At 41.2% G+C, this 26,262-nt stretch overlaps 1 protein-coding gene across 2 annotated transcripts in view; it reads right to left on the reverse strand.

Moving 5' to 3' along the window:
- Positions 1–2,621: 2,621 nt before the first annotated feature.
- CFAP53 (cilia and flagella associated protein 53) overlaps positions 2,622–26,262 on the reverse strand; it is a 34,096-nt gene continuing 10,455 nt past the window's right edge. For both annotated transcript variants that reach the window (XM_037902746.2, XM_037902745.2), the window contains exons 3-8: positions 21,733–21,906; positions 13,384–13,687; positions 9,546–9,764; positions 5,398–5,614; positions 4,737–4,839; positions 2,622–2,956 (exon numbers count right to left, since the gene is read on the reverse strand). In XM_037902746.2, coding sequence (XP_037758674.1) covers positions 2,731–2,956; positions 4,737–4,839; positions 5,398–5,614; positions 9,546–9,764; positions 13,384–13,687; positions 21,733–21,906 — 1,243 coding nt within the window. In that variant the 3' untranslated portion in view covers positions 2,622–2,730. The remainder of the gene's footprint in view (positions 2,957–4,736; positions 4,840–5,397; positions 5,615–9,545; positions 9,765–13,383; positions 13,688–21,732; positions 21,907–26,262) is intronic.

A 26,262-nucleotide genomic window follows, 5' to 3' on the forward strand; every position in this document is an offset into this window, starting at 1 on the left:
GTGTGTTTAAATTGAAGTGCTTGGGAAACTCCATTTGGGGTGGCAAGATGTGTGTATGTTATTTCTATTATATAAAAGTCTGTTATTTTTATAAACGTGTATTGTCCAGGAGAGGGCTGGGACATACATTTCTGGGGGGAAAATCTAAGATTGGGAGTGTGTTGGGGTCACCCTGCAGTATTAGCAAGGCTGGTGAGAGCCAGAGTGTAACCAGGCTGGCAGGTTGCAGTTACACACAAACACTCAGGGTGTGGTTTGCATGCTGGAAGGCTGTTTGTGAGCGGCCCACGTGGGAACTCCTTCAGCAAGGCATTGTAAGGAACCCAAGGTTGTAGTGCAAGGGTAGCACAGCTGCTCATTAGTCTAGATCGTACCTTGGTATGTCCCTTCCTTTAAGCTAAATACAACAGAAAAACAAAGCATTGTGTGTATCTCAGTTCATTATTAAAGCATAATCAATCATGAAGAAAAACACAAGAGAAAATCCTATTTGTTTTAGTCCCAGACAGAGGAGCAGATGACAAGGCATTAGCAAAAATATATAGATGATGGTGCAGGACTTCCCCAAGGAAAGGACATGTATCCCATGCCTACAGCCCTACCAAATTCATGGTCTGTTTTGGCCAATTTCACAGTCATAAGATTTTGAAAATCATAAATTTCATGATTTCAGCTATTTAAATTAGAAATTTCATGCTGTAGTAATGTTAGGGGTCCTGACGCAAACAGGAATTGTGGGGTGGTCACATGGTTATTGTAGGGGGGGTTGCAGTACTGCTCTTCTGCGCTGCTGCTGGCGGTGGCACTGCCTTCAGAGCTGGGCAGCCAGAGAGCAGCAGCTGCTGGCTGAGATCCCAGCTCTGAAGGCAGAGCTGCTGCCAGCACCAGCGCAGAAGTAAGGATGGTTTTGCCACCCTTACTTCTCTGTTGCTGCCTGCAGAGCTGGGCCCTCACTCAGCAGCTGCTACTCTCCGGCCACCCCACTCTGAAGGGGAAGCAGGTGCTAATTGGGGAGGACTTGTGGATGGGAAGCAAGAGACAGGGGAGAAGAGAAGCTTCCCATCAACCCACTGCCAAAACCCTTCTGCACATGGATATAACCATGTATTGACATTTTTCCAGTTTTTTTGCTTTAAGAATCTGACCATCCTGTTAGTAGTATGTTAGGGAGCGTGCCGCTGGCCCCTGTGCTGCCTGTAGCTAGGTGTGGTGCTGCAGGCGCTCCCTGCCTCCATTTCCCCTAATATGCCATCAGTAAGTTCAATGAGGCTTTACATAGGGAACAGAACTCTTTCTGAGGGGTCTAGTTTATAAATCAGTGCCCCAGCGAGACTACAAGCACTCCTTCACCTAGTGTCTTAGCTGGGAGTCAGTCAGTTTATCTGTTCCCACCTGAGTCCACCTCTCCCCTCTATCTGGGTTCTTTATCAGCAGAGTTTTCTTGACTCCGCACTCTTCTCTGGAGTCAGGCCTCTTCCTGCTACCTCGGTAGAATCCTTCCCCGGAGCAAGAGTTGGCAGAGATCTGTCAATTGAATCCCTTCTCTGGGACAGCATGTAGTTCCTGATGGGCTATGCGTCCCACCACTTTTTGGGAGATCCTTTTTCTGGGACTAGGCTTTCTTGGAGGGCTGCCAGCTGTAACTTTGCCCTCAGAAATCTCTCCTCTCTAGAAGCACATCTAGGGTCGTTGCTTACATAAGCCTTCCTGATCAGCTATCCTGGGAGTTCCCTGTCTCCAGGAGCACATCTCCTAGCTTCCCTGCTGTTATGGGCTCTCCTTATCAGCTTTCTTAGGAGCACCTCTCCTCAAAAGCTCCCTGTTTCTAGAAACTCCCATCCCAGTACTGGTACCCCTTTATCAGCCTCATTAGCTGCCTGCCTACCAGCCAGCCAGCCAGCCACATGTGTCTGGATTGGCTCATTTTCCCTTACAGGAGCCTGTCACAGGTAGGCTGGGCCCTGACTCCCCTTAAAGGGGTCAACCACCCTGCGACACAGCCTGATCCTCTGTATCTTGTGCAAGCAAAATAAAGTATTTGTGAACATCTGCGGTATGCAAGAAATGCAGGCGTGAACCCTATACAGGTGGAGAATACCCTTTTTGGAAGAAAGGGTGATTTTAGTCCTATTATGCAGTAAATCTATCCCAGCAACGATTTCACAGATCAGTTCTGGAGATCCTGAAGTTCCATAGATCCTTACTAGCCACCAGGGTCTATAAAGATTTATATTTACTAGCCCTTTGAACGAGTCTTAGAAATAAAGTGGACACACGCTACATATTTTTCAAAGATACTAAAAATGTACATCTAGTATTTTTGTTTAAATATATAATTAAAATACCCTTTAAAGGCTAAACTATTTATATGGCCCAATTAAAGTTTCCTGAAATTCTTCTACAAATGTGTCTTTCTGTAGATTTTGAGGAATGCTTACATGCATTTCATGTCATAGATGCTATTCATACACAATGTTTTATTTAAAATGTAAAAATTTCTGAATCTAAAACGGAGGAAAAGTTATTGTCTCAAAGAAAATCCAAAGGGGAAAAATTAACCCTTTGAAAAGGTGTCTAATTCGTATATATGCTCCTTAAAATGATTTGCATACAAAAACAGGGAAAGTGGAACCATATATATTAATTAGTATGAAAAGTAAAAATTCATATATACCGTTTTAAATACAGTCTAAAGGGAGCTGAAGTTGTATACATCACAATAAGTAAATGCTATACTTGCAGATTAGACAGTTTTCTTCTCAAGGGATGGATTTCTGATAGTTTCATGTAGGGTCTTGATAGAACGTCTTTCATCTTTTCTTGGTAAACTCTCTCTGCTACCAGTCCTGATTCATATTCTCGCTGCTTCTCTTCTTCCTCAGCAATATGGGCCTGCTGCTGATAGGTAATTTGAGCCTGCAGCTGCTCCCGATATTCCTTTGCCTCCTGCATTCGTCTGCAAATGACATGGCAAATGTCTCATTTAGCCTATGTCTACACTGCCACTTTCAGCACTAAAACTTTAGTCATTCAGGGGTGTGAAAAAACACCCCCCTCAGTGACAAAAATTTGAGCACTGAAAAGCGCCAGTAACGTGGGCAGCGTAGATGTACTCTTAGAAGATAAAGATAGAAAATGAACAGCTCAGATTTCTTGAGGTATCATTGATCAATCTTATGTGAAATACTGCTTAAAACTCCTACTTGTTATCATTAACTACTATTCTAATGAACAACCACTACATTTTAATAAACTGTAAACTCTTTCGGGGCACAAACTGTCTTTACTGTGGCTTATAAATCACAGAATACAATGTCAGTGCTTAACAATGATCAATGAACAAACAATCATTAATCAAATAACAAGTTTTATGCTTTCCCCCCACAAAATCTGTGTAACTCTTTATCTGTCTGTTACTGTGGTGAGGAGATGACAGAGGATTATGTGGAATATACTTAAATGTTAGGTCTAGGTTTTTATCTGGCTATGGTTCACGCCTGTAGCACCCTAATATCCAATTTTCCCTCTCTTGTTTTTAAGATAACTCTATTATTGTACTTTCATCTAAGAAGGCAGGCCAGAGATTCCTGCCATGGTCTTATGCTAACGTTACTCTGAGAAATGGTTTGCGAGAAGAAAGTGTGTTCTGCGCCAAGACCTGCACTTTACCTTTGCTATCCTCGGGAGTGCTGTTTGAACAGCCCACCTACCTACCTCCCTCAAGTATTTCTAAAGCACCCATCACCACGGTACTTAAGTGTCAAGAGTTTCCTCAAAACCAGTGCTTTAATGAGATGCTGTGAGAGCCATGTGGCAAGACTCTGCTTTCTGACACTGACAACAAAACGCAGCACATCTATTTTAAGTGATATGGCCAGCACCTCTTCCTCCACAGTGTGCGACTGCCACCAAAGCCAAGAGATGGTCTGAGAACTTTTCTGTTAACCATAAAGTTGTTGCCAAAACACCATGAAATGAAAGGGATATTGGCTCTGGAAGGGGCTACTCAATTACTTTCTCCAAATAAGCATCAGAGTGGGCAATAGTATGGAAAAGGAATCAAGTGGAATAGTATGGAAAAGGAATCAAGTGGATAAAACATTATGGATAGTAAAAACATGAAACTGTAAAGGAAGGCCTGTGTACATGACATCTAGAACTGGCGTATTTCAGATAGTGCTAAGTATTAGTATTCTTTCCTCAGGCAATGATAAGCTAGTGAGAATTTGTTCTGATGGTGTGGTCTTGTGTTTCAATGCCTGAATGCACAGTCAGCTGATATTCTTCAATGGTGGACAGAGTTTTGCAATAAGCCAGAACATTCCAAATCTTATGCTTAAATAGTTAAATTAATCTCTCTAAAAACTCAGCTAATGTTACAATCCTTAATAACTTTTATTAATAGAATTTAAGGAATACACCTCTTAAATCACAGTGTATGGGTATGTACTTACTAAAAACAACCAGTAAGCTCAAGACAATTACACTTGGTGGAATACAACTGTGTATGAACAATCAGGTTTGGGTGGTTGCGTAATACCAATTTCAGTATAACATAGGTAATACTGAATAGTCAATAGCAAATTGGCTACACAGCATAGCACCTGCAGAGAAAATTTGCACAGAATAAAGCCCATTGTTATTACACTACTACTTCAAAATGAGAATTATTCAATTCTGAAGAGTTTAAGACCCAACTTTATTACAAAATGTACCGACAGCATAAGGAAAAATACCTTAAATATTTTTCTTCTTCTATAGAATTGAGTTCTTTAATGGCTTCAACTAATAGTTCCTTGTCCTGAGCAAGTTCTTCCTGGTGCTTTGCATTTCTCTCCACTGCAAAAGGAAAAATAAATGCATTGCTAACCTTGGAAGGATGTAAACTTAAATCCAAATAGCTTATTCTTAATGGCAGGCTTGAGCCTTGCTGCTTCTGGAAAGGCACAAAAGCAACAGGAGAGATGTTGTCGGTATTTTTCCACCCACATCAGTCACTTAGAAGAGAGGATTTCATGTTTTCAATTTCAGAATGTTCTGAAATAAGGGCTTACTCCTATAATCTTTATTTGATTAGTCTTTGTTCCACTTATGTCAATGGGATAACTCGCATGAGTAAAGACTGTTTGTATGAGTAAGGCTGTAGCATTGGGCCCTAATGCAATAGCACTGTTTTATCTGTTGTAATAGTGTCTATGCATTGTGTGTCCCCGATTCCTTTGTGTGCCCCCCTCAATGCTGCATACCAGGGTCCCCCATTTGTCCCCCACATGTACTTGGGGCCAAATTCTGCTTTCAGGGAAAGCATGTGACACCACAATTGACTATGACAGGACTTGCATTCACTTTACCATTGGCAATACTTGACTACAGACTAATTGTGCTGAAATTTCTTACACTTCTCTTCAATCTGCAGTCGTCTCGTATCCAGGACATCTTTCATTAGCCGTTTCCTAGCTTCCTTTTCCAATCTCATTTGCTCAGCCTTCTTAGCCCAAGACTTCTCCATCTCTTCCTCCAGCAGCTTGTCCATTTCTTTCTCTCGACGCTTCTCCTCTTCCAATTGTTGAGCCAGATATTCCCGATACATTTGCTGCTCCTTCAACAGCTCTTGCTACGAAATGTGGACGGGATATAGACTTTCAATAAACTAGTTCAAAAAGGCATTTCAAAAGTCATTTTATTCATGGAAAGCAGTGTCTGGTGGTGGACTGGGAAAAAGACTGGGAGCACGTCTATGCTGCATCCGAGAGGAAGACTCCCAGCCTGGGTCCACAGACTTCCGCAAGTGCACTAACACCAGCTGTGTAGACGTTGTAGCTCAGGCTGGAGCTTAGCTTCTCAAGCCACCCCACATACTTCAGACCCCAAGCTCCCAGCCAAAGCCACACCATCTATACAGCTGTTTTTAGCGCACTAGCATGAGCTCCACTAGTACAAGTCAGTTGACCAGGGCTGGGAGGCTTGCACAAACATGCTCAGATGTAGCACAGACATGTCCAGATGCAGCATAGACATGCCCTTGGCTTCTTTTCCAAACTCTGCCACATCTCGCTGTCACATAATCACTTTGTGCTCCAGTTTTACACTGGTCATTCCATTGAGTTCAAAAAGAGTTATACTGGATTTACACTGATGTGAGAAGCGACTCACGCCCTATGACTGAAAAGTATTATTACCAGAGCATGGTGCACTTCATAGCATCTGTAGGACGAGCTCATTGTACACAACAGGGGCTCCTAGCATCCCTCCACAGCCTGCATAAAGTCCGTGTGCTACCCTCCCTCTATTTCAGGGACCCCTGCAATCCCACACCCCTCCATCATGCCAGGAGTTCTGTGTGCTCCACACTCCTTCCTTCCCCCATACCAATGTCCCTCATTCCTCCCGCATACTAAGGGCTCTGTTTGCTGCCCCTTTGCCTGATGGCAGGGGCCCTGTGTCCCTCCCAGGTTTCCCTTTCCCCCCATACCATTGCTCCCCCCCCACATTGGCAGCGGCTGTGTATTCCCCCTCTGAAGCTGATGGGTCTGCTGATCAGATGCAATGGGCTGTGTGTGTCTCTGGCAGGGTTTTGGTCTTTCAACAGTGCCTCTTCGGGAGGTGACGGAATTGTGTGCTCACTCTGTGTCCAGTCACTCAATTGGGGTGCTCAGTAGCACTCTGAACGGTATGGCTCAAAGTCCACAGGTTCCCTAGCACAAGGAACAGGATACAGGGCCCTTCACCTCAGGGAACTTAGGCTTTCTTTTAGGCAAGGGTGTAGGCTCTGCTCTCTTCCAGGCCTCTCCCTGGGAGGTGGGAAGCTCAGCACTCTGCTGTCATCCCAGAGCTGCCCAGGAGGTAGTGAACTTCCCCAGTGTCAAACCCCTCCTCCATTCCTGACATGACTTGTAGGTGTGGCAGGGCAGGCCACTCCGGCCGAGAGCAACTCCTTAACTCCTTCCTGTGTGATGCAGGGTTTGTACACCCTGTCACAATTCCTATTCCGCCCTGCCAGTTTTCCCATTTGTGCCAAAATTAATAGGATTCTGCCCCTTGACACCTACAACACTCCCTGAAATTTTGGAATTGGTTGGATTCAGTGTTCAAAAGTTATTGCATTACAAACAAACAGACAGAGAAATGCCATCAAGTTGAATGCAGGAACTCACAAACTTGGCCAATTACTGTAAAAATAAATTAAACCTGAATTTGAAACAAAACTCAGTTCAGATTATGAAATATTTCCAGCATTATTGCACCTTATCAGGACTGAAAACCTTTCTTTAGCATCGGAAGCATCATTAGGCTAAAATTAACATTTTGATGAAATCAAGAAAAAGGTTTCTTAAAGCATAATGTAATATTTTGAATTAACGAATCTAGACAGTAAATTTGAACACAGAAGAATAATTTGAGCCGGCATGATCCAACTTAGTTCATCTATAGCACTTTCTTCTGTAGATCTCAAAGCTCTTTACATTTTTTTGTAATCATGATCCTCATTTTGCAGCTGGGGAAACTGTGGCATTAAGAAATGAAGTAACTTGCCCCAAGTCACACAGCAGCTTTGTGGCAAAGCCAGGAATAGAACCCAGACCAGTGACTTTTAGTACAACAACCTTCTTTAAGTTGCTGGCAAGAATACTGTGGGAGTACCTGAAACGAGGTTCCAAAGAGGATGGATCTAGACAGTTCTCAGTGGTACCAGATGACAGAACGAGGAGTAATGGTCTCAAGTTGCAGTGGGGGAGGTTTAGGTTGGATATTAAGAAAAGCTTTTTCACTAGGAGGGTGGTGAAATCTCCCCTTCCTTAAAGGTTTTTAAGGTCAGGCTTGACAAAGCCCTGGCTGGGATGATTTAGCTGGGGATTGGTCCTGCTTTGAGCAGGGGGTTGGACTAGATGACCTCCTGAGGTCCCTTCCAACCCTGATACTCTATGATTCTATGACCCTATCTTCTAAAGACACTCTAGCCCTGTTTTCAAAGTAAACTGCAGTGCTTTTAAATATGAAAAAACTCCTTACAATCTTATGGTAAATCATTAACAGAATACGCAGACTCATTCATACGAATACATACATTTTCTAACTACATCGTTCAAAATTATTTTTTCTTCCAATTACGTGCCAGAATCTGAGTTTAGGACTCTGACTTTTTCCTGTAACAGCCAATAACTTCACCAGTCTTGTCGGAGCCAGAAGCTTTGCAAAAACATCCCACTGTTAATAACACCAGTTCAGCACCACCACTGCCAGCAATGCTGGGTACAACCAGTGTTTTAAGCACCAAGTCATCTAACTTTGCTTTGAACTGGTCTAACTGACATGGTGCTTTAAATGCCAGTGGCAGACCTGTACCTTTTCTATACCAGGGTTCCCACTGTTGCCTAACCCCAATGGAACTGAACGAATGCTATGAATGTAGGAAATATTTGCAACATTTCCCTAACATGCACTAGCTTATAAACACCTAAATCAGAGTAAAGAGTACAGTTCCTTGCTCGGCTTTAAAGGTAACCTGCAAAAGATTTTTTTGTTTCCAGGCGGTGGTGAATCTACTTGTTTTTACTTTAAGAAATAGCAGGTTTCTTGAACTCAGATGTTTTCAGGAAACAGAGATGTTTATTACAAGCTTTAGCACCTTAACTGAAGGAGACAGGTGTTGAACTTTAACAGAAACATCCTTTTAATACCAGGAAAGGAAACTGGAGATATATAGTTGTTAAAAAAATAGTTGCAAACAGCCTGATTGAAAACAAGACTTGAATTTCTAAAGTAAAAAGCAAGCAGGATTCCCTTCCCTTTTTTCCTTCAGGCTATCTTTATAAATCATAAAAAAGTAAAAGCCCAAAAGCACAATGCAAGACTGAACCTTAAGTGCTAGTGAACTTGTAGTAGAGACAGAGACGTCTGAATTCAAGTCAGCTTGTGCCATTTAAAACATTTCAATTGTAAACTTAAACTACATATATGTCTAGCTAATAATTAAAGATTTTAAACAATTTTGTTCGTCTTGTAATACATTTCATTTCAGCTAAAATAAGATTTATTTTTCTCTGCAGTTACAAACATCCAGTCAACAACATCCATGAAACTGCAGAAAGCTTAGCATTAGGCTTTCTAACCTCTATTCCCAGCCAGGTTGTGTAAAACCCCAAAAGAGCCACTGACTTGAACACAGTAGAAGCAGCATGTGGGTCAGACCAGATTAGATTCCATGATCGTCTGGGATTCCAGTCCTTTGCCCCAGAACTCTAATCTGGTCAAGTACAAACCTAGCTAATGGTATTCATTTTAAAATGTTTCCCTCTTCCTTTAAGATGACAACAGGCTCCTTTAGAAAAGTAGAGTGCAGGCAAGAAAAGATGAAATACGCAGTCAAAGACCTTAATAAAATATAAAAAGATTTCCAACAAAAAAAAATCAACTTATAAACAGAATTGGGCTTGATTTCGATCTCACACCTATGTAACTCCACTGCGGTCAATGGAAATAGTCCAGATCAGGAGATCAGACATTGTCGCACAATTTGAAAAAGATCAAATACCCTTTTCCCTTACTTTTCTTTGCTTTATTCCCTCTGTGTCTTCCTGGGATTCATGGAAAACTCGTTCTAGGATCTTCATGTCTAGAGCAAGTTCCTCTTGTTTTTCCCGATTAAGACGCTTCATCTTTGCCCGAGCTGAGTTGATCAACACGTCCCTTTGTTCCTTCTGTTTCTGTAATTTCTCCATCTGAATTCGCTCATTTTCTAGTTTAAACAGCTTCCTTTCCTCTTCCTGCAACAATAAAAGAAGAGTAGCCAACTTGCAAGATCACTGTATAACTTCAACAACAAACAACAACAACAAAAAGATGGCTGGGATTAGTTTAATTGGAACATATAAGTGGGAAGATAAATATTGAAGATTTTGCTCACTGACGCTAGGGGATTTCAAATTTACTATTGTCATCTAATACAGTTGTTAAAGCGTGAACATTTTAGCATATTCATTAGAATTCAGGATTTTCTTTCTAATTATCATGTATGTTTCATTGCCAAGTTACTGGAGAGACTGGTGCTCTCTCTAAACAGTTACGATGCGCAATGATTCATATATTGTTGCAAATCGAGAGTAGCAGCAATTCATTATTTGTATATGAACACTTTCAAATTTTCACACAAAAGAATCTGTGTACAATAAATATTAACCATAGCCATGTCTAATAATCTGGCCAACCTCTGCTTCCCGTTACACCACTATAAATTCAGAATAGCTCCACTGGAGACAGGAGTAACCCCAGTGGAATTGCACAGCATGTGTCATGGCATATCTACATACCCATTTGCACACATAGTTACCAATTTTGCATGTGTAAATGCCAGTTTTGTATGTACATTCTCTATCCACGGCTAAACCACTTGAGATAATCTATTTTATATTTGAGAGAGTCAAAGTGTAGACAGTAAAGTTCTGGGATTTAAGGAAAGAAATAATTAAATGTGTAGGATTGAAACCCTACAAGTGTGTGTTCAGGATTATTTAACCTAACCCATTTCTGAGAAACCAAAGAAAGAAAGTCATACTCTTAGTGACAATTCCTGTACATACCACATATGAAAGAGTTTACAAACCCAGCTGCATCCAAACACAGCATAACACAATTTGCATCCACAATTAACATGCTTTGGAACCACGCTATAGTTCTGTTCAAATCAATGCTAAAACTGTTTTGGTGGTAAGCTATAGCATGGTTTTAAGTTAAAAAAAAAAAAAAAAAGTAATTTCCTAATGTGAATAAAGACTCCAAACTGTGTCCACAGAACTGTTACAACTGGTCCTCCCAATTTTCCCCATGTAGAATTATAGAATCATAGAACTGGAAGGGACCTCGAGAGGTCATCTAGTCCAGTCCCCTGCACTCATGGCAGGACTAAGTATTATCTAGACCATCCCTGACAGGTGTTTGTCTAACCTGCTCTTAAAAATCTCCAATGATTGAGACTCCACAACCTCCCTAGGCAATTTATTCCAGTGCTTAACCACCCGACAGGAAGTTTTTCCTAATGTCCAACCTATACCTCCCTTGCTGCAATTTAAGCCCATTGCTTTTTGTCCTATCCTCAGAGGTTAAGAAAAACAATTTTGCAGGGAGCTGATAGTGGGGCTGCCGGTCCACCCTGGTTCCAAGCCCCCCACCAGCTAGCTCCAAGGAGCTGCCCATTCTGCAAGCAGTGGACAAAGCAGGCAGCTGCCAAACAATGTTTGATTAAGGGAGCACTGCGCAACTGTAAACAAGTATGTTCCCTAATTGATCAGCAACGTAACAATGAAACAACGTTAACCGGGATGACTTTAAGTGAGGAGTTACTGTACAGGATGTCAGAGAAATCATCTGAAAATAAATGACAACAATGGAATAAAGATCAAGGGTGGGACAGGATGAGGAGTGAATTAGGAAATACATCTCTAGTAACAACTGTAAAATTTGCCAACATATGATGGAGATGCTAATGCCAGAATTATTTACCCCATTCTCCAAGCTTCCTTAACACCAGCAAGCAAATTATCTGTTTAGGCATTTATCCCAAACTCATCACAGTAGCCAGAGTCCAAAACATAAATGTTTGTTACCCTTCTGCAACATCAGCCAAAGCCATATCAATCATCCCACTGACTGATATCCCATCTGCCAACACCAAGTGTGCTAATGTACAACACTCTTTGAGGAGGGTACCCCTAAACAAAACAGATGCAGGATGGAGACAGATTAGTTTGCCCAGCTACACTCTCTCAGGGCTCCAAAGGGTAGATTGATAGTCTAGTATTTGATACACAGCATACACCACACTCTACTGCCAAAACAGGCCCATGAGATAGAACAGAGCTGTACAATAGTAACAATGCTGGAACAGCTACTACCCAGGGTATTTAACCTCCCTGCTCTCAACTAACTTCTCCAACTATAAGCAGTCTGATGCCTATGAATGGCAAAAAACTGAGCAGTAGCAGCTGTGACAAAGGACTGATCTGCATCCGTGTTGGATAATGTCTGCAGTGCACTGCATCCACTGTACGACAGTGTGGCATCATGTGATGGCAGCACAAAACTCCCAGACTGTTCATCCTCTGGAGGATATGGACATAGTTTTAGCAGGATTGAATGTGGACATTCCAGAAGGGCTGAAGCAGGTTTCTGCAAAACACAACTCTACACCATGCATGTAAATCATGTTAAACAGAACAGCACTTAGCAACCATTTTCTAAGAGCTACAGCTAGCACAGGTTGGTGCAGTAAGATGGACAAGGTCCAAGACCGCAAAGATAGCATTATTTTTCTCCCTAAATAATCAATTTCCATTGCAATGGCTAGTAGAAATTGGCTATACTGTGCCTATTTATCAATTCTGCCAATGCATTTCTGAACATTAGAGGACTTTAATATGAGGCGCAAAATTGTCTTTAAAGCAATGAAATACTACGATATTATTGCAGAGAGAAAACAGCTTTCAAATAATTTGTGGTAGGCAATCACATAAAAATGTTGATAAAACAAGGATACAAAGACCTACCGTACTTGCTGTTCATTGCCTGTTCTGAACCCAAATGAACCCTCTCAGTAGGAGTAGCTGCAGACACAGTATTAAAAAAATAACGTTGCCAACTTCCACATCTTTTTTCATGGAAATGACTTTTAGAGCAGGCTGCAAAGCCTATCTGTTTTAATATTTTTTTCCCTAAAGAAGCACGTTGAAAGACAAGTGATTTTAGTCTGGCTGGGTGTGCCCTGAAAGTTGCCCTGGAGCAAACAGAAATTTTCCTATGTGTGGTTTGAAATGACTGAAATGGTACATGGACTGTTTACTGCTACATGGCAGAGATTTTCGAAGAGACCAAAGGGATTTGGATGCTTAATTCCCATTACTTTAAATGGAAGACATGATTTATAATCTGCATCTATTATTATCATCGAGTGCTCAGTATGATTTGTATTACAGCAGTGCTTTAGGCCACACCCAGGTTCACTGTGCTAGATGCTGTAGAAATATAGGCTATTTTCAGAGCAACCTGAGGAAGCTGGATGCCCAATTTCCATTTTCTCTTTGAAAATCACAGCCATATACTAGTAAACAGCCCCTTCCCCAATGCTAGGTTCTGAGCATTTCAGTCATTGAAACCCACACATAAGAAGATTCTATTCACTCCAGGGTCAATTTTCAACCACTCCCAGCCCAGTCAAACTAAAAACATTTATCCTTCAACCTGTTCCTTCAGGAATATTTTATTAACACAGGTGAGCTTTGTAGCCTGCTGTGAAAATCAGCAGAAGATTCAAGTAAGGTGCACACTAATTTAAATATCTATGGAAGGTAAACCTTTAATTATGACCCTGCATTGAAAACTATATCAAATTACCAGTAATCGAGCCTCTTCTTCTTTCAGTCGCTTTGCCTCCTCTCTTTGAGCATCCAGTGCAGCTACCTGAGCATTAAGCACATTCAGCAATTCTTCATTCTGTTCGGATTTTTTCTGGAAGTCCTCTATCCCTCGTTTTTCCTTGGCCAATCGGTCCTCTTCCCAAAGCTCTGCAAATATCTGTTCCTCTCTCTTCTCTTGCTTCTTCAATTCTTCCTTAAGGGCCAGTTGGGCCAGTCGGTCTGAACACACCTCCTTCTGATGTCTCCGACTCCATTGCAAACGAACCTCCTCACACTGTTCTCTGAAGATGTATATAAAGACAAAAAGAGTCATAAGATAATAGGCAGCTAGTTCGGTGACTTTTGATGGAGACAGAGTCAGCGTCCTATGATCTGAGCAGAAGACACAGAGCCAGAAATTGCTAAATTCTAAAACTGGTTCTAACACCAACTCTTGCTAAGGCCTGGGAAAGTCACTAAGCACCTCATCCTGCACTGGCGAAGTCAATAGGAATTTTTCCATTGACATTAATGGGAGAAGGCACAAGTCCTTAAGCTACATGACTCAGTTTACCCACCTGTAAAATAGAGATAATATATCCAAATTCCAAATTTCATTCCAAATTTCTGCCTTAGCATTTGCTAATAACTCTGACGCTGAATCACATTCAGAAACTGATCACCAGTGTTGGAATCTCTCTTACACTGTTCAGTAAGAACATACCAGATTTTATTGACCCTGGGACCTCTGGAGCCAAGGTGACAGCTGTCACACAAAAAACTAATCATACGTGCTTCTGAGGATCACTGCTTTACATTGTAGGGTTTTTCCTTAACTGAACTGGTTGATGGCAACATTTTTAGTTAGCAGGGTTAGCACTGATGGCCTTGAGGGGAAACGTGAGTTTTAACGAGTGATCTATGTGAACAGAAGGTAGAACACCTGGTGCACAGGGATAGGGACTGAAGGGAGGCAGCATGGAAGAAGGCATGAAGGTGAGGGTGGGAGAAGAATCTGGAAGGAGTGGTGCAGCAGCAAAGCTATTAGGGAGAACTGATAACCTCTCATCTAAGCCAACAAAATTGGGAATCTTATATATGTTCTCTGGGCATTCCAGAAGCTATAGATAACCATGGCCTTGATATCACATATGATAAATGAAAGGCATAGACATTTGAGGCCTTGCAGTAGCATGCATTCAGTTTAAGAGCTTGGACAAATAAAGCTTTTAGACATTGCAAGCCTTGCTGCCCACACTGATGTTGCTTTGTGTTGGCACTTCAAGTTAGCAGCAGTGCTCAGCACCTTTCCAGCTTGTTGGATGCTTTGGTTAACGTGCCTTACAACAACGTTTTAGTTCCGGTTGCCTTTTCTCACAACAGTCTTTTTTTGCTTTTCATAGAGCTCAGTATGGCTTGTAGGGCAGGTGAGAGGAGACTGAACAAGATGCAAATTCTGTGATGATACAGAGATTCTGAGTATTGCATAAAGAAGTACTTGCTGATAGATCATTTTCCAGGAATTACACTTTTGATTGTGGGCAACATTTGAGTAGCTGGTAGAATATCCAGTTCTGCGAAATAGAATCACATCTCCTTTTCTAACAAAAATATTGGCTTTTAGACATTTAAATTATGACTTAAAAGGAGCATACAGAAGAACCAAACTATTTATTTCATATTCTGACTTTTTTTTTTAATTTTTATAAAAGTCCACAGATGCCTTGGATTGTGTTTAGTTATCTCGAGCACTCCAGTTGATGCCCTGCCTTAATACAGCTAACATGCCACCATCTGCTACCACCACATCTAGGGAGATAGCATGAGGGTGTGGTTAGGACATTGGACACTTCTTGGACTTAAATTTATTTCCTCCTCTGCAACAAAAGGATTTAGAATACTTCCCCTTTTCATATGCTGTCCTGAGGATGAGTCCAGTTCTATAAAGTGCTCTGACGGTATGAAATGCAAGGTAAAGGCTAAGAATTATAAATTAGGCTCACTGGCATCTTGCTGAATGTATGAAGTGTTAAACAACTATAAAATGCTGTTTCCAGTTCTTTTGCATTTTAGTTACAGTTAACAACCTGCATTTTAACTGTAGGTGTAACCTAATCTTTGGAGAGGCTTGTCAATGGAAAAGAAAGAACGATCAAAATGATCATGTGAGGTCCACCAAGCACAGTGTATGGGCTTGTCTACACTACCACGTGGGGTCGATCTAAGATATACAACTTCAGCTACGTGAATAGTGTAGAATTTTGGGTAGAATTCAGTGACTAGACACTAAATTAATCAGTATTAATGAGAAAATGTACTGTTTCCATAGTGTTCCAAAGGAAATGTATAGTTCTTGAGATCTGAAAGGTATTATCCTAAGGAAAACTATACACCCTCAATACAAGGGGTTCAAAGTTCTCTCAGCCATGAAGGGATTAAAATTTTGTTATTTTATTTCATGCAATCTGAATTTAGTAGTTTCAAGTAGTTTAGTAGTTTCATGCAACTTGAATTTAGTAGAAATCTCAAGGAGAAAAGTTTGCCATGGTTAGAATTTTAATATAAAATAACTGTAATTGATTGATTCCATCAAAATAAGTCCTTCAAAGCAGCTTTAACAGCAACATATGAACATCTGCTCCCCCAGATGGCTGTTTTACTTCTTCACTTTGCTGTCCTAAGCCTCTTAACATTAAAAATGCAGACTGTATATAGTAATTTTGAGAAGACAGAAGCCAAATTTACCTCCCTCACAATGATTTATCCATGTAATGGATCTGAGACAAAACTGCTGTGATAACAGCCTTCTGCGTGAGATGCCTGTAGTGTTAACACAAGAAAGAGGGGAATACCATCTTTTTATGCAAACTCTGACATTGTACATGTCTCTAAAATATATCAATAAGGAAAGTTCTCTTTGGCTCCAACTGATAGGATGGCGAGAAAGGGAAAATGGAATAACTCAAAAATTAAAGTTGCCAGTGATTTATTTAAAAAAAAGTTATAAAACCATATTTTAATAAATAACCAGGCCCAAAGCAGCAGAGATTAGCACCGCCCTCTAAGTTACAAGAATCTTCCAAAGCTAGATGGAAGGTGATATCACACTGTTGGACAGTTCTTCAAAACATTCCCCTCTTTCTACAAAGGTCATCTTTCCTAGGTTTAACTTCAGTGAGATGTCCTTCATCCAGGTTCCAATCTCATTTAGGCATCAAGATAGCTAGGATAAAATGTTTCCAGAGATAGATGTGATAGAAATAGAAACTGTTGTTGTTCACATTATTAATTGCTCACATTTGAGTTCATAACTTCTCACCAACACCCCCCTGTGGTTTCATGAACTAGGTGAGAGAGAATATGAAGCTTTGCAGAACTACACCCATGAGAGTGATTATGGCTGAGGTACAACTGGCTATTACAAGCTTCTGAGAGAAGCCCAAGTAAAAGAACAGGCACCATCTCTACCCTGGCCATTGCACTGGCTCCCCAGAGAATCCAGGATAAAACTCAAGGCCCTTGTTCTTCCTCTTCAAAGTTTTCCACTATCTGAGCCCAAAATATCTCAAGAATAACCTCTCTCCCATGACCAGACCCTAAGACAACAATCAAGATAATATGAAGCAATGGAAATATTGCTCGTGAGTACAGGGGACAAAGCTTTAATTCATGGAGATAGAGTACCCTACCACAGATTAGAGTGACAACAGCTTTTGAAGACTTCAGAAGGAAGAGACCCTTTCTCCCCACATACCATGATACTAACCACCTTCACTCAGTGGGGAAAAGAAAGAAAAAAGGATTCAAAAATACTAAGCAAATGCACGAAACTGGAAGAAAGAAGGAAGATACCCGTCTTAAGAAGGAGGTCAAAAGATAATTCATTCAATCTGTTGACAGTTTGTGCTGGCTGTATTGCATTTTTTAAGGCACTCACATAAAACACAGTTGAGAGAGATGGAATTCACTGCTGAGCAATGTTCCCTCTAATTTTTGACAGGCCGTGTGTGCAAAAAATTTCTTCTGTGCAAATTTTTGTGCGTGCGGTGTTTTGCCGTGTGTGCGGGGTTTAGGATCTGTGTGGCCGCGCACACGCGCACAGCTTAGAGGGAACAGTGTTGCTGAGCTGTACTTCCTTTGTGCCAGCAAAACCAGTGGAAAGGGTTACATGCAGTCAGTGGAGAAGGTTTCCATGTGCAAAAGGTCCTCTCCTCCCCCAGGAGATCCAGCACAGAGGGCGAGATAGGAGAAGGAGGGAAATGCCAGAGTTTTCTTATGTCTAGGGCCGGATTTAAGAGCAGATGACCCAGGTGACTGCCTGGGGTGCCAGGCTTGGAGGCACTAGGCTTGGGGTGCTGTTTTTGATGTTAGCAACAAAAGGGAAAATAAAGGGAAGTAAAATGTTTCAGGTATTCTGTTTGTGGATTCATTTTTCACTAACCTACTAGAATGTTCTGGACCTTTGTAGAATCTCATGGAACCTTCCAGACTTTTTGAGAACTACATTTTCCTTAAACCTCCTAGAATGTTGTCAGCCATGCCCTTATGGGTTTAGAAGGGGCACGGTGTCAGTCAGTCAGTGAGATACAAGAACGAAGTGAAGTGAACTGAGAGCCCAGTGAGATCGTTGTGAACCTTGTCTTACTGTCTAATTGTGAAAGTGTACTTGTGTTTTAAGACTTGAAGAGTGTAAGTAGCGACTAATAAAGGACATATTTAATGAGACACCAGAGATAGCTATCAAACCCCTATCTATGCAACAACATAAAAGAAATACTGTTACTTCTTTTGCCGTGCTTAACACATAATTTTTGTGACTTTCTAGGACGGCAGAACACAGACGCAGACACATAGATGCTGACACATGTGGAATGTTCAGACGTCAACAATAAACATCTCTGTCAAATTGGACAACATCCCCCACCTTTTGCAACACATGAAGCACTTGCTACTCCAAGTTCTCCATTTCATTCATGATGCAGAGCTGAAGGAAAACTTTTCCTAATGCGTGGATAGCTTTGAGGATTTTGTTCATGCTGCCCAATCACAGTCGTGAATGGTGAGCGCAGCTTTTCAAAGCTCAGGTTCATTAAAACATATCTTCGATCGGTGGTGGCCAATGAGATACTGAAGTTGCTTGCTATTTTATTACTTGAAAAATACCATTGGCCAGTGTTTGGATCTCTCTGAAGCTGTGCCTCAGTTTGCAGGAGCAAAGGCAAGAAAAGCAACCTTTTGAACTAAAGGACTAGAGTTAACATTCTAAGGCTGTCACCGACTGTAACACTATTTAATACTGGTCCACAGCTCAATTTCTTGCTGTTAGTCCATTTCAGTTATTCTTAAAATTAAGAAGTTTCTGTAAGTTTATAGGAAATGAATATTTTTATTTGATTATATAAGACATGAATAAATACAGATTTACAGATTCTAGCATGCAAATTTATCATCTTATATGACAGGGATAAATTATGCATGCAAATCATGCATCAAAGTCGTGAAATAGAATACAAATGCAATAAAAAAAAAATGAGGTATTCAAAAGTTTAACAAACGGCGGAAGAGGGAGGTGCCGAAGATGCCCCTTGCCTGGGGCGTCATTTGGGGTAGGGCTGGCCCTGCTTTTGTCCCAGTGATTCTGTATCCCTAGAATAATCCATGTGGCCACTGCAACGGAGATGCAAATTAGGATAGCCCTGTGGGCTGCTCAAGTTTATACCGGGAGCCACACTGGCCCCAGGTAGTTCAAGAACAAGGTGGGGGCAAGCTGCCTCTCAGTGCTAATGCAAAGATCTACAGAAAACGACAATGGTTAGGCTGTCGCTGTGCAGAGACCACTGCCTGTCATGCTCACCAATACTATCTGATTGTTTATTTGTACTCCTGGGTCTGTTGTCTTGTCTTATATTTAGGCAGGGGCAGGAGCTATCTTTCTATTCCTTGTTTTTACAGTGCTAGCACAACGGGGCCCAGGTCCATGACTAGGGTGCCTAGTGTTACAGTAACACTAATAATATTGGACAAAGACTGGAACTCTTCTCCTGGGAGGTTGATACTTAAAGTTTAAAAGTAGCTACTGCTTCCTGTTAATGCTGCTATGGGAACTTGCAACGAATAGGCACTTTAACCAGAGAAACTCTAGGATAGTTTGTATGTGGGGATCTATAGGACAGGAATTGTACCCGGGACCAGTACAGAGGTCCTGGGAGGAGAAGAGAAAAGGTAAAGATCCCAAGATAAAAGGCCATAGAACAAAAGGAGAAGAAAAAGTGAACATCAAAACAGAAGAGGTACCAAGAGTAGGATGGGAGTGAGGGAGAGAGAGGTAACTAAGTCCTATGAAAGGCTGAATGTGAGACAGAAACATCACTAGAGACGGTGCAGGAAAAAAGATAAATGATAGCTTTGCATATCACAATTGACTGTCCTACTGCCTCAGGTGCCATCAGAATCCTCTCCATCACATTACATTTTTGTAGGTTACACTTACCTTGTCATTATCCTATAAATGAGTTTAGTAAATTCTGAGCAACAGTTCAAATATATTAACACAATATGATTACCCCACACCATGAAGTGACTAATGAAAATGCTCCTACAGCACTGCAAGAGCTGTGGTACAAACAAAAAAATGCCCAAATCCCATGTTCCAGCATAACTATTTAGGAATAAATTATATGTGTTAAGAAATGTTTATTATCCAGTAAAAAGTTAATTTTTCATCTAAATATTTTGACTCAAGTGATAAGGGATGATTTGAGGGATGACAACTTTCTCTCATCATGCACAGCAAAGACATGCTGTAATTGATACAATCATCACTCATGGACAGAGCCTATTCTTTCATTTCCACTTTGGTAGTATTTTGTATTCCATTGTTCAAAAACTAGTCCAACTCCAATCGTCTTAGCTTTATGTTACTATCTCCAATGCTAGATGAATGGCAACTTTGTAAATCTAATTTTCTAAGGCCTTCTAAAAACAGTGACCCACTTCTGACACACAATTTGAACAGTTCACCATGCAGTTTGCTTAACTGGGGTATGAAAATGGTTGCATGTGCAAACTACTGAGGCAGTCAGGAAATGTGACCTTGCAACAATTTTAAGACCAAAGTGAGTTTTAACAGCTTAAATTAGGAGCTGACGGAATGGAGGGATATAGTATAAATTGCAAGGGCCACATTTTTGAGTCTGCATCTGAATTTGCACCTGCATATGTTGCATGAGCACCTATCCCAGCACACAAGATCAATATCTGAGAGAGTAAAAGGCCATTTGTCTGTCTGAACTGGGTACTTGGACTTTAAGGAGAGGATACGCTCAAGTCTTCCTTGATTTTCCTCTCCAGCTTCTATATGTTAGAGAGTGGGAGCTAAGGATTCCCGAACATTGAGGTTTGAGAGGGACCCTTCAGAAAGAATTATAATTCACCTACATGTGAGTTATTTCCATCTCTTCCCCAGAAAACTAAAGGTTTCAAAGAACTGAACTAGTTAGATTTATTGTGCCAACACCTCAGGGGTGATGAGCACTTACAACACTCACTGACTTCAAAGGAAGGTGCAGGGCTCAGCACCCATGAAGATTTGGCCCAGAATGTTAGATCACGCTGTATGAGAAGGAAAAAAGTTAGATCCTTAGCTCAAAATGGCCAGTTATATCACTTCTAAAGAGTTGTTCAATGAATTTAAACCCTGATTTTTTTTGGATAGTTTCAACTTTTTCTCATTGAAACTCATGAAAGAATATATTCAGCTACACAAACCTATTTTTAGGCCACATTCACTTCTGGGCATTTACACACTGCATGTACCAAACTAAAATATAACTTTACATCCTATTGAGGAACCACAAAAGTGATTGAATTTGCAGGGTAAAGTGCTAAGACAGTCTTTATAAATGAAAGAAACTTTCATTGTTTCTGAATGTTTGAATCAAGAGATGGTCAAAGTGCAGTTCAATGTGGCCTGCTGCCATGTTCGTTTAGAATAAAATGTGTAGTTTACACACAATAGGGAGTATTGCTTGCTAGGAGCTATCTTGATCTGGAGCAGCATTGCAAGCTTGGACCTCTTGTCCTCACAGGCTGCACCTCTTTATTGAAAATGAGGACTACAATCTGCTCCACTGTATTCAAGTTAGGTGAGGCCCTTCAGCTCTTGGTAAGTAGTCAGCATGGCCATCAACTGGACAAAGTTTGGACACCTCTGTCATAAACCGTGTTGAAACTTAAATAAGCATCAATTCAGTTATATTTATCTTTCCCTCCTTAATTTACAGTCTCCATTCCTGTCAGATTATTTACTTACCACTTTCAGTCTGAGAAGATTTTTTCACTGAGTTACCTGAACTGTTGCTCTCGCTTTAGAGCAACCAATTTTTGTCTCTCTTCCTCTCTCTTCTCTCTCAGCACTTTTGCTCGCTCTCTCATTTTTGCTTCTCTTTCCAGCATGGTTTCTTCCATTGACTCCATCTCAGTGAAATAGCTCTTTTCTTCTGCTTCCAGAAGTGTCCGAAGCCTGAAAGGAAGAAAATATTTCAACAAAAGCTAAACAATCCTGTCTGTTGAATGCTGCAGCTTTAGTACATTTACTATGAGATTATCAGATTGAAAGTTTTTAGTTAATCTTGTCTAACAGAATCTATGCTCAGAAGTGTGTGTGTGTGTGTGTGTGTGTGTGTGTGTGTGAGTGAGAGAGAATATCTATTATACACAAACCATGAGAGACAACTAGCTCCCTCAATCATTTTCTTATCTGATGGCATGTCAGTTTAGCATACTGACAAAGCAATAGATAAATCTCTATGGTCATTTAGGGTCCACTCAAGCATTGGTATGAAAGGTAGTTATGCCATCAAAATTCTGATATCACCTGAGAATGGACAGACCCTTGTGCATCTCTGCTGGGTCTGTTGATCTAAAAGATGAAGCAGTTAAAATACGCTGCCATTTAAAAAAAAAAAAGTAAGGGCATTGTTCAGAGATCAAATCCTTGGAAATCTGCGAGGCAATGATGCTTGAAATTTAATTTAATTTTAAACATTATAATATGTGAAACGCATGTGGTTAAATATGACATTTAGGCCAAAATATGACATACTTCAGAAGTGTTGTAATTCACTCTGGAATCAATGGATCTTAAAGAGGTGGGGAACAAGTCTACTGCCTTCTTGTGGAAGCCATCAGTACAAAAATCAATGCTAAAGTTTAGACAAAAGACAAAATTGGAGCTCAAGTTCTCATTGTAAAAAGTGAAAAACAAATACAACCCAAACGACTTGTTCTCCAAGGGGGTCACTTTCAGAGCTAGCATCACAAACCCTAGTGCTGGGGTCGGCTCAAAGTGCTGCACCTCAATATCGAAGGAAGTTCAGTGGCCAAGAGGGATGTCCTCCTCCAGTTGGCTGTAGAACACAAAGCACTCATCATCTTGCTTCAGGAAACATCCTTTATCACTGTTTCTCAACTTGTGCCATTATGTCTCACCTCCATCATAGGCAATATGGAGTAGCATTCTACATCAGGGAAGGTAATCTAGCAACTCCAGTCTAATCATCAGGTTAAAATGATGTCACTGAATGGTAGGCTATAAAAGTGAAGGACCTGACTCTTATTTATGTCTACAAACCTTCATCTGCCAACTGGCCAACTCCTATGTTACCCTTTTTAAGGATCTTCTGTCCATTGTGGTGCTTTTAATTCACATCATTCCCACTGGGGATACACAGATGATGATATGGATGGTGTGAGGCTAGAGTGGGAATCAACGGTCGATATGCAGCTTTTATATGATCCTAAGCTGTCACCCACTTTCCATAGCAAACAATGAACCTCAGATTCTTTCCTCACCTCACTTTAAAAAACAAAAACAAACAAACAAACAAACAAACAACAGCTGGTCAGTACTCTCCGGTGGCCACAGAGCATAAACTGCTTGATATGCTTCCTCGAACCCAGCATCAGCCTAATCACAACAGGCACACAAATTCCAACAACAAGTGGCCTTTGGAAACCTCAGTGGAATTTCCAGAAAGCAGCATAAGATCCGTTCCATTCTGAGTTCAAGCTGTCTGAGTCTTTACCTACACAGCCCATAATTGGAATAACATCAGTGCAGTCTCCCAAGTTTCTGTGATAAAATTCTGGCCACCACAAAGAAATATATACCCCTCCACTCCCCCCAGGATTTTGTCAACAATTAATTCCTGGACAGTCATCTGATGCAACCAGACTGTATCAGGAATTTAAATCCAGTAAGAATGAATAGGTTTGTGACAAAAAGCAGAGACCTTCTTTACCTTCTAGCTCAAACAAGGCAAAAGCGATGGAAAGAAACTATCTCCAAATTGAACTTCACACTTTCCAGTTGCAAAGTCTAGCAAACTATTAAGAGATTGAGTGGAGAGTCTAGGCTGGTCAAGAAGGAATACCCAGCCACAGCAAACTCCACCACATCCCAGCTGGTAGCCAATTGCAGAGCTCCTAATCAAGACAAAGCTTTCAGTCACACAGTTAAAATGATGGTTCCTGAGAAATGGCAGGTTCAGGGAGTGGATACGAACCTGATGACTCCTTTTACTCATCAAGAGCTCAACCTGGCTATACATCAACTGCAGCCTAATAAGGCTCCTAGTCCAGATACCATTCACAATGTGTTTGTTTCTCAATTTTGGTCAATCAGCAAAAACTGGCTGCTTCAAATTCTGAATTGTACTGAGAATTGCAGTATTCCAAAAGCCTGGTGCAGAGCAGAGGTCATAGCTGTTCCCAAGCCAGAAAACCATTGACAGACCCAGAGAGCTACTGACAGATTTCTCTGCTGTGCGTTAACTACAAGCCGATGAAGAGATTAATCCTGATGTGGATTAATGAGGTAGTCAATCCTCAGCTGCCTCGCCTTTAGGCTAGATCCAAGATCAGGAACTTTATCTGACTCAAAATATAGAAAATGCATGAAAGTCTGGAAAGAAAATTTGGGCAGTCACTATTGATCTGACAGCAGCCTATGACACTGTGTGGCATATTAACTTGCAGCAGCTTAGCAGTCAGCCTGTTTCTTGTAGGCTAATGATGCAGTTCATCTGAGAAATGGTTCGCAGCTAAAACTTCCTCCTGTAAATTGGGCAGAAAAATCAATCACCTTAAATGTCTCCATAATGGCCCTCCACAAGAGTCAGTTTTGGCTCTCATTTTGTCCCAGATATACACCTCCAACTTCCCTGAAACACAAGCCGAGAAGTATATGTATGGTGAGAACATCTGTATTGCTGACACTGGAAATTATTTCCCCAGGATCAAAGGGAATCTCAGTCAGCGTGGATATGCTGACAATTTACCTCCAGCAATGGAGACTAATCCTAGTGAAAATAAGACAGTGGCAACTACTTTCCATCTAAACAATCGTCTTGCCAATTGACCGATCTCAATCTGTGTCCATGGATGACTGCTGACGTTCCATCCAGTTGTCACATACTTGGGAGTAAAACTCGACCATAGCCTGACATACCAGTCCCACTTGGAACACCTGCAAATGAAGATTTCTTCCCATACCACTTTGATATGAAAACTATCAGGAGCCTCCTGGAGAGGAGACCCTTCAGTCCTTCATTCATCTGTATTGGCCTTTGTGCTTGTTCCAACTGAGTGCTGCACTGCAGTTTGGGGCACAGGTGTCACACTCAACTTGTTGACACTGAACTGAATTCAGCCACTCATTATTAGCAGCTGCTTGAATTACAGACCAATTTCCAGTCTGTATGTGCTAGCACACATAGCTCTGCCTGATCTTCGACCAGTTGCCCTTTCTGTTAAGTCTACCTACCTGGACATCTGTGACAAATGAAACCAACCCATTACATCTCCCGTTGACTGATGCTCCATTCTCAGACAGGAAAAACACAGCACCAACTCAAAGGTCTGCTGGTATTCTGGGAAGGAATCACACCCCTGTGTGACATCACAGCTGATCACTACTCCCCTTTGCTATAACAGCACATGCATTCTTGGATAAGAGTGCTACTGGCCCTTTACCATGCTCGAATGATCAGCACTGCCAGAGAGCTGAAAACTACATTCTTACAGAGTAGAGAGCATCAGCGGGAAAGAGTCTAAAACAGTAAATAAATTTAGGAGTCCATCGCTGCACCTGCCTCCTTATCTACTTGATCTTAGATCCCGCATCAGCTCAACAGGGTACTCTGTGGATTGTCCAGAGTTGCTGCAACTATGCTCTGGCTTAGCCTGGTTTCTTCCCCATGTTGTGACTGGGAAAGCACTGCAGTCAATAACTCATGTAGTGACGGGTACTCAACCCGACATCTAGAGGGCAGTTTACAACACCTAGCCTCTCTTGATATAGAGGGCATCCTCTGGTTACGGAACTTGGACATTGAGCTCCGATGTCTGCATATGAGAGAAAGAGAGGTGGCCAATTTCAAATGAATTGTAAAGGCAGTGTTACACATTTGTAGGTCTGTGAAAGTATAAGCGGCTTCATACTAGACTATTTTATGTTTTGAGGGGATGTTTTACTAAGAAAAGCAACAATAGGGTATAAGTAGTAAGAGAAGTGTCCACTTTATCTGAGACATTCTAACAATCACCTGTTACTTGCTTTTCCTGGTACAATACCTTTTTGCTCCCTGAACGCATAAATTATATCAACCACTTGTAATATGCATCACCATTTACCTCTGTATTTGGCCCAAAAAACATTGAGAGAACATGGGACTGAGAGCCAGGAACTCATAAATTTTAATCCTAGTTCTCACAATGACACCTTTTGTGACCTTGGGCAAGTCACTTTTTCTGCCTGTAAAATGGGGATGACACCACTTACTTACATCACAGGAGGACTTCTGAGGAGACTGGTAAA

The sequence above is a fragment of the Chelonia mydas genome, chromosome 5, assembly GCF_015237465.2.
Source record: "Chelonia mydas isolate rCheMyd1 chromosome 5, rCheMyd1.pri.v2, whole genome shotgun sequence".
In the NCBI taxonomy this organism is placed as follows: Eukaryota; Metazoa; Chordata; order Testudines; family Cheloniidae; genus Chelonia; species Chelonia mydas.